Raw genomic sequence first — 9,888 nt, forward strand, 5'->3', positions numbered from 1 at the left:
TATTACCTCTACCATTGCCAAATCAACCGTCAACGACTACAGACGTATTTTTTAATCGCTCCGCGGTGAAAATTCAATAAAGTCAATTAATCGCGATTAAATTCGCGAAAAAAAAAAGCGCTCGGGTAGGCATGGTACTAGCGATCGTGCTGCCCATGAATACCATCCAATCGAGTAATAAAGACTAATAGAAATAATAGAAAAGAACAAGTGTCAACGTTTAAGAGCACAAGCTCGGTAAGGAACACAAGCACTGTAAGCAAAGCCAAAATGAGCCAAGCCCGGCAACAACAACAAGACGAGCGTCGGCTCTCGCAAGCAAAAAGCAACGCGTACTTCTCTATACGCTCGCCAAAGGCAGCAGTACCAACAAAAACTGCATCATTGCAAGTGAACGAGGAGAGAGCACGCTCTCTCTCCCCTGCATTGCAAAGTGGGTCATGGAGTGCTCAGTGCCCATCCCCCGACTCGTACTGCCTAACCAGCGATTTGCTAATATCGACAACAACTAGTACAATGCCCTCGCTCAAAACTGTGTCTTCGACCACAACAACGACAACAACCACAACAACAACCACTGCAATTGCCCAGCGCCCGATACTGTCGACCCACTGCGACAAGCCCCAACTCTCCCAACCAATAAGCTCAAAAAATGCTAACGGAGCGTTAATTCAGACTGGGCTCGATCGCTATGTGCAAATCAAAAGAAAATTGAGCCCACAAAATGTGAAGAACAACAATGCATCCAAAATAACTAAAATAACCGAGAACACTGTGCCACATAAGGCACTAGCAAACAATAGATTTGCGATACTAAGTGTCCCAAACGAAGATGAGATCACCCAAACACCCAAGGCCAAAAAATTAAGACCGCCACCTATTTATGTTCGACAGGCAAATTGTGCTGAACTGGTCAAAAAAAATAACTGATACAATTGGCGCAAACACATTCTATGTCACGTACATAAAAAGGGGTAATATAAATGAAACAAAAATACAAGTCAATGACGAACAAAACTATCGATCAGTTGCGAAATATCTCGAAAATGAAAAAATGAATTACTACACCTACCAACTTAAAAGTAGCAAAGGATTACAAGTGGTTATCAAAGGAATCGAACCAACAGTCCCAATCAATGAGATAATAGATGGACTTAACGATAAGGGCTTCGAAGTCAAAATGGTAATGAACATAATAAATAGAAACAAAATTCCTCAGCCAATGTTCAAAGTAGAACTGACACCTGAAAGTATGCATATAAGGAAAAATGAAGTTCACCCAATATACAAGCTTCAATACCTACTGCACCGTAGGATCACCGTTGAGGAACCACACAAACGAAATGGACCGGTCCAATGCACAAATTGCCAGGAATATGGACACACGAAAACCTATTGCACTCTACGGGCAGTCTGCGTTGCCTGTGGTGATGTTCATCTCACTGAGGCCTGCCCCGTAAATAAGGAGGACCCATCTGCCAAAAAATGTAGCAACTGTGGGGGAAACCATACTGCCAACTATAGAGGTTGTCCTGTCTATAAAGAATTGAAAAATCGCCTAAACCAACAAATAACTGCAGCTCGTAACCCGGTCGTCCGACAAAACTTAACATATACCATCAACTACGACTCCAGGAGTTTCTTTTGCTCAGGCGTTAAGTTACAACAACGGGTCGTACGCCTCAGTCTCTAAGCCGACACTTCAACCAACCACAGCTGGAATAATGCAGAATCAGGCATCAAATCAGATCCCAGAAATCTCTGCCCAACATACCCCTGCTAATCCATCCCAATTGCCTAGTGGAATTGAGTCAATGCTGGTAACTATAACAAATACAATGGTAGCAATACAACAAACGATGCAGGAGCTTATGCGCAACCAAAATCTCCTCCTGGAGCTCCTAATCAAACAGAAATCTGTTTAAATGTCCTGTCTAAATATATGTTTCTGGAATGCAAATGGCATTTCTCAGCACAAATGCGAGCTCTTACAGTTCCTCGCTCAACACGACATTGACGCCATGCTCATATCAGAGACTCACCTAACAAATAAAAACTATTTTCACCTCAATGGCTATAACTTCTATGCGACAAATCATCCCGATGGTAAGGCACATGGAGGTACTGGCGTTCTGATCAAGAATCGCATTAGGCATTATCCATTGCCTTCATTTGCTACACCTTATCTACAGGCAACAGCAATTCATATTGAAATTCAGAGCGGCTACCTAAACCTAGCCGCAGTATACTGCCCACCACGTTTCTGCATTTCCGAAACAGAATTTGTAACATTCTTCGACCTACTAGGTTACCGATTTATAGCAGCTGGTGACTACAATGCCAAGCACACCCATTGGGGATCTAGACTTACCAACCCGAAAGGAAGACAACTATATAACGCTATAATAACCCCACGAAACAAGCTAGACTTTATCTCTCCGGGCAAGCCCACATATTGGCCCACAGATCCAAACAAGCAACCCGACTTGATTGATTTTGCAGTTACACGAAGGGTGCTGCAAGCTCAGATTAATGTAGATCACTTAACAGATCTATCATCGGATCACTCGCCCATTCTACTTCACCTTTACGACCATCCACAGCATTCGGAACGCCCACACTTTCTAACTTCTAGCAAAACAGATTGGCTCAAATACAGGAAGTACATAAGCTCTCATATTGATAGCTGCCCAAACATTAATTGTAAAGATGACATTGATAGGTCAGTCGAAGCATTGGTTTCCTCAATGTCACTGGCGGCAAAACACTCAACACCAATATTAGCATCTAATAAACATTCCAACAGCAGTCGTATTTCTAGGCACATTGAAGTGCTGCTACGCGATAAAAGAAGGCTTCGCCGAGAGTGGCAAGCACACAGATCACCTGCATCGAAAGAGCGGCTAAAAATAGCCAACCACCTACTACGCAGAGCCCTAGAAGATGAAAAAAACCGAGCTCAAATATCCTATATGGAGCAACTCTCCCCAACTAGCAAACGATTCCCACTGTGGAAAGCAAAATCAGGCGTATGCCCACCAATCGAGAGTGAATCACCTTTGCGTACACAAACAGGAGAGTGGGCTCGCAGCAACAAAGAGAAGGCAAATACATTTGCCGTCCATCTAGAAAACGTCTTCAAACCGCACCCAGCAACGAATAGCTTTGTGCTCCCACCAACCAACAATCCCGAAGCTACTCCGCCTATCATATTCCAAACAGGAGAAGTCACAAGGGTCATTAAAGACCAAATCTCAAAGCAAAAGAAAGCTCCGGGCCACGATTTCATCTCTCCTAAAATGATCATAGAATTGCCGAGCTGTGCAGTGTATTTTCTTACTATGATATTCAACAGCATGATGAAATGGGGCTATTATCCTCAAGAATGGAGGAAATCAGTCATCACAATGATCCATAAAGCCGGAAAAGACAAGTCCAAGCCATCATCATATAGACCTATCAGCCTACTGCCTTGCCTATCAAAGATATTTGAAAAGCTGCTCCTGAATCGTATCAAACAACACCTACACATCAACGGTGCCATCCCGACTCACCAATTTGGATTTCGCGAAAAACACGGAACCATTGAACAAGTAAACCGTATAACCTCTGAGATACGAAATGCATTTGAAAGACGGGAGTATTGCTCCGCTGTTTTTCTGGATGTCGCACAGGCTTTCGACCGCGTTTGGTTAGATGGCTTAATCCACAAAATCAAAATATTACTTCCACAGAACATCCATGGAATAATGGAGTCATACCTACAGCAAAGAAGTTTCGCAGTACGATGCAAAGATTTCCTCTCTGAATATCATCCAATTGAAGCTGGTGTACCGCAAGGCAGCGTGCTTGGACCGACACTGTATATCATATTCACAGCAGATCTACCGACAAACAGCCTAACAACAACTTCGACATTTGCTGATGATACTGCCATATTAAGTCGCTCCAAGTGCCCAAGAAGGGCCACGGATCACTTATCATCTCATCTCGTGGCCTTAGAAAAATGGCTAGCAGACTGGCGGATACATGTAAACGAGCAAAAGTGCAAGCATGTCACCTTCACGTTAAACAGACAAACTTGCCCTCCATTATGTCTGAACAATATCAACATTCCACAAACCACCGAAGTAACATACCTTGGTGTTCATCTGGATAGAAGGCTTACTTGGCGTAAGCACATCGAAGCGAAGAGAAATCTACTTAAATTTAAAGCTAGTAATCTACATTGGCTAATAAACACCCGTTCACCACTAAAACTGGAGTACAAAGTACTTTTGTACAATGCAGTTCTCAAACCTATCTGGACATACGGCTCCGAGCTATGGGGAAATGCTTGCGTTAGTAATTTAGAAATAATCCAGAGAGCTCAATCGAAGATACTAAGAACTATTACTGGGGCACCATGGTACATACGGAATGAACATATCCATAAAGACTTAAATGTAGGATCAGTTAAAGATGAAATTGCCAAAGTGAAAGCAAAGTACCAGGCCAAGCTTCAAGCCCATCCTAATAGACTTGCGCAGTCTTTAACTTGGCACACTAGCCATACACGACTCCGGCGAAGAGACCTTCCCACCCAGCAATAATACTTAGCTAGGGACGTACTCTAAGTAATTAAGTGTAAATAATTAAATAAATATATTAGGCTAAGATTTGTATACTTGTAAGTCTCTAATAGGGAAGATTCGATAAATAAAATCCCGTAATAAAAAAAAAAAAAAAAAACCATTGAGGAAATCCTGCCGAATGTGTCCAGGAAATCTTTCTTAAAGGCAGCAACGACGTAGCCTTGTTTACTTTCAGAAAAGATTCTGCGTCCGTGTCCGCCTTCATTAAGCGTCGCACGCATCTGAGCTTAAACGCATCCGTCCCCTTGCAGTTCATCTCAAAATCTTTGATCCAAGCATGAGCGCTGTTTACTTTTCCTGCATACGGTTCCATAATCTGCATAATCTCCTTGAAGTTGGCTAATCCGTCCACGCTCCCCGTGCGCAGTTCTTCCAGGGCTTGTTTCCTTTGGAGCAAACATATCTCTGCTTCCATCATAAGGCGTTCGGCTTCCAGCCTCTTAGCTTGTGCGTCTGGCGAAATTTCTGGAACGTTTACTTTTATTTCCTTATTCTCGATTCTTTCATCAGGTAATTCCTCTACGTTAGCGCCATTGCCATTGCCATTACGAAGCGGTCTTTGCAGCCTGTCAAACTCGTTATTTCGTCAGCCACTCTAACCTCGTTTGCCATTCTGCCAAAGCGCCACCCACAACTACTGCGTTCAGAACAGAAAATGTTCTGTATGATTGCTTATGCTGACAATAGAAGCCAAACGTACATAGTGCTATCTCCCTCTGCTACCGGGTCTTATGTGCTAATGTATGAGTGGTGAAAATCCCTTAATTGTAGGCCGTCCTTTACCCACTTCTGAGTTGTGTGGGGTTCTTCGTGAGGAAGACGCTTTATATAAATAAATGTTTAATTGTAGCGTGTTAGTTGGCTCTATTCTTAAATACAATGTTCTTAATTCTTTCTTTCTTCGCTGTTCCTCCAATTTTTTACAATGCCGGCCCCGATCCCGGTATCGATCGCTGGTCCTGGAAACGAAACTCAAAACAAACTCAAAACGTTTTCGGAAAATAAGAATTGATACAAAATTTTTTCGTGTCTGTTTACACACATTCATTTGCAATTCTCAGCTTGCTTTCGCTTCCCGACATGAGTCATACATGCCGAACGAACCAGCTCCCGACCCGAATGGCCTGGCTCCCTACCCGAGTGTCTCAGCCTCACAGAGCCGAAGCGCTGGGAGCCGGGACAGAACACTCAGCTTGCGCCCCTTTTGTTGTATGAACTGGCACATCTATATACTGTATGGTTAGTGGCAGAAGTCTCAAAGCCGCAACCACTTGACACTAGATATTATTTTTATATTTTTTCACACACATCGAATTGGAATTAACCATGCCTGCAAGAAATATTAGATGCTCAAAGCAGTTAACACTCACAATTCGATACCGAAGCCGCTGTCGCAGTCGCCGTCAGCCAGACTCTGGGTTAAATATTTATTGAGTTCCCAAGTGAACTCCATCCGGAATATGGACCTTCTCCAAAGGTCCCTGTTCGGGCGCCAAATGTTCGAGCCAAGTCCCTCTTCTTCAGCAATCCTGATATTCCTCAATCCCCTCGATGATAGTTCTTGCTCGTTCGTTTATTTTCTCTATATTAATTCTAGTGATCATAGATCTTCATACATTTTTTATCGATACTATCGATTGCGCTTCTCTTCTTTTACCAATTGGGAACAGAGCAAACGAACAAGGGTTGTACATTTGGTACCTGATCGCGTTCCTTTGTTCCCAATGGGCAGTTGGGCTCGCAACGCACCTATACACAAAAAATAGAGGACACAAGATATTATTTTTTTTCGACTTTTCCTGAGTTTTTAAAGTCAAAATTTCGTAAAAAATACCCCACAAAAATCATCATTTTTGCATTTCAATGCTTTATATTTCCCAGACGGTAAGCTGAAATCACAAAGTGTTTGGCATCAACTTCTAGCTGTTTCAATTATCTTTTCAAAATAGCAAAGTTCTTTACAACCAGACGTAAGATACTAGAGTTATATGAAAAAAGAAGCGCTACCTCTGAAACAAGCTTAAAAAAAAAACCAGAATTCAAAAATTCTTCAAAAAAAAGTTCTGCCATAGAAAAAAAAACATAATTTAAAGTCTATATCTATCAGAAAAAGTCGATTTGGATCCTTGAGAAAAAAAGTTGGATTTTGTCGAGTAGTGTTACCGGCCGGATCCAAGGTCGAAGTAGAAACTCAAACAAAAGCACTACTAGATAATTAGACCATCTCGATCTCCATACAATTCACCCATTTGGCTCGTCCCAAAAAAATTAGATGCATCCAAAAAGAAGAAATTTAGAGTGGTCATTGACTACAGGAAACTCCCTTTTGGCTTAAAGAATGCGCCAGCAAGAATAAAGTAGAGTTCTTAGGTTTCGTTATTTCCGGTAAAGGGGCTGTCCATATATTACGTAATCACGTTTTCGATGATTTTTGACCCCCCCCCCCCTGATAATCAAAAGTAATCATTCAAGGAACCCCCCCCCCCCTCACCATGATTACGTAATCACAAGAAAAAACGAGAAGGAACGTGTGAGTCGCTTCTAAAGACGCGACTCTACTTATACCCGTACTCAGTCAGTATTTACATTTTTGAGCATATGATTTTTTAGAATTTTAGAATTAAAAAAAAAATTTTACATTTTACATTTTTTTTCTACATCTGTTATCTACATCTACAATGTATATTTTACATCTAACATGTAGATTATAGATGTACCATTCAGATTCTACATCTTCTCCGCTAGGGGTTGCTCCCGCACTGAACGCGGCAGAGTGTGCGAGCGAGAAGGAAAATGAGTTGTGTTGTCGTTGGCTGGAGGGGGCAGAGGAAGCAACTGAAAATTAATTTCGTCATTCTGGCTATAATTATGGTCCGATCTGATTCAGATTCAGCAGTCTGGTAGATATGGTCATTCTCTACGATACTGCGTTTTTAGTTTTATCGTATCTTTAAAAATGTGCCTGCCACAGATTTTCGTTCTTTGTGCTGGCGGAAGGGGGCGGGGCGAAATTTTGAAATACACTTGTAACAGTGGGATATCACATGAGTCTGGAAACCAAATTTGGTTGCCCTAGCTCTTATTGTCTCTGAGATCTAGGCGCTCATCGAGACAGACAGACAGACAGACAGACAGACAGACGGACAGACAGACATAGCTATATCGACTCGGCTATTAATACTGATCAAGAATATATATACTTTATGGGGTCGGAAACGTTTCCTTTTCTGCGTTACACACATCCTCTTTTACCACAAATCTAATATACCCCTTAACTCTTTTTTGAGTACGGGTATAAAAATATATAAACAAATTTGTTGCTTTAATCTGTGGATTCAAACGGAGATGCAATCCAATCTTTAATATTATTTACTATTGGAATGATATTGGAAATGATAACGTAATCATTGTCCAAGACCCCCCTCCCCCATGTAATCAAACATAATCATTTCCTTGACCCCCCCCTCCACCTAGGTGATTACGTAATATATGGACAGCCCCAAAGGAATAGAGACAACCCCTTCAAAGGTAGAATCAATTGCTAAGTATCCTTGTCCGAAATCACTAAAGGATCTTAGATCCTTCCTAGGTTTGTCGGGCTATTATAGAAGATTCATCAAATATTATGCCTTGTTAGCAAAACCACTTACCTCACTACTAAGTGGGGAAGATGGTCGCGTATCCAAAACCAATTCAAGCAGAAAGATGATTCACCTAAACTAAGAAGCAATAGCGTCATTCCAAAAACTTAAAAATACATTAATTTCAACCGAAGTCATCCTACAATATCCCGATTTCAATAAAGAATTTCAATTTACGACAGATGCCTCAAACTTCGCCTTAGGAGCAGTCCTTGCTCAGAATGATAAATCAATATCATTCATTTCCGAACACTTTCTAAAGCCGAAATTTTAGCAATAATATAGGCATTAAAATCATTAAGGAATTATCTCTATGGAGGAGCGAAAGTGAAAATTTATACTGATCATCAATCTTTAACCCATTCTATGAGCGACTGGAACAGTAATGCAAGAATAAAACGAAGGATACATTCTTGGAAGAATATGATTAACAGTTAATTTATAATCCAGGAAAAGCCAACGTTGTTGCCGATTCCCTATCTAGGATTTAAGAAATAAATTCCGTCGCTAAACAACATAGCAGTTAGAGAAAAACTTAGTTTTGACAGCAAAGTTTCCAAATTAGCACAGGGAAGAATTATCAAATCCAAATCCATTGAAGATATAAAACCCATTTTACACGATATTTATACCCGTACTCAAAAAAGAGTTAAGGGGAATGTATATTAGATTTGTGGTAAAAGTGGATGTGTGTAACTCAGAGAAGGAAACGTTTCCGACCCCATAAAGTATATATATTCTTGATCAGCATCAATAGCCGAGTCGATAGAGCCATGTCTGTCTGTCCGTCCGTCCGTCTGTCCGTCCGTCATGTTTGACGCCTGGATCTCAGAGACTATAAAAGCTAGAGGAACCAAATTTTGTTTCCAGACTCAAGTGATATCACACTGCTACAAGTGAATTTCAAAATTTCGCCCCGCCCCATTCCGCCCCCACAAAGAACAAAAATCTGTGGCAGCCACAATTTTAAAGATACGCTAAAAATAAAAACGCAGTATCGTAGAAAATGCCCATATCTACCAGATTACCGAATCTGAACCAGATCGGATCATAATTATAGCCAGAATGAAGAAATTAATTTTCAGTTGTTTCCCCCCCCCCCCCTTTCCCCTTTTAAAATGAAAATTTTTTTTTAATTTAAAATTTAAAATTCTAAAAAATCATATTCTAAAAATGTATATGCTGACTGAGTACGGGTATAAGTAGAGTCGCGTCCCCAGAAGCGACTCACACGTTCGTTCTCATTATATATATAGATTATTTCCCCCATTTTCTACGTAAAAAATTTAGTTTTTTAATTTGATGAAAGTTGATATTTTTAGGGTAGTTTTAGAGAGTTGGCAATTCTTGGCGGGCAGACCATATGAGTATTAACAAAAAAAGATAAAAATCAGACAACATTTGAACTGTCCCCGCAATTTTGTCAAAAAAAACTGCACTTCGATACACTGTGTGGCGGTCTGAGTGGCTTGCGTTGCCGTCAAGACCAGGAGTCGAAACTTGAAAGCAAACTTAAACGGTTCTATATAGTCCAAAGATACTTGCAATATATATACATGTTTAACCCACGAACACGGCTTGCATTTTTCGTTAATTTGAAATCGTCGAGCATA

At 40.9% G+C, this 9,888-nt stretch overlaps 1 protein-coding gene across 1 annotated transcript in view; it reads right to left on the reverse strand.

Moving 5' to 3' along the window:
* Window positions 1-6,200, reverse strand: part of LOC121404621 (synaptojanin-1-like) — a 105,698-nt gene extending 99,498 nt beyond the window's left edge. Inside the window, exon 1 of the mRNA XM_041594422.1 lies at window positions 6,005-6,200. Coding sequence (XP_041450356.1) covers window positions 6,005-6,087 — 83 coding nt within the window. The 5' untranslated portion in view covers window positions 6,088-6,200. The remainder of the gene's footprint in view (window positions 1-6,004) is intronic.
* Window positions 6,201-9,888: the final 3,688 nt, after the last annotated feature.

This window comes from Drosophila obscura, unplaced genomic scaffold (assembly GCF_018151105.1).
Source record: "Drosophila obscura isolate BZ-5 IFL unplaced genomic scaffold, ASM1815110v1 contig_26, whole genome shotgun sequence".
Lineage (NCBI taxonomy): Eukaryota > Metazoa > Arthropoda > Insecta > Diptera > Drosophilidae > Drosophila > Drosophila obscura.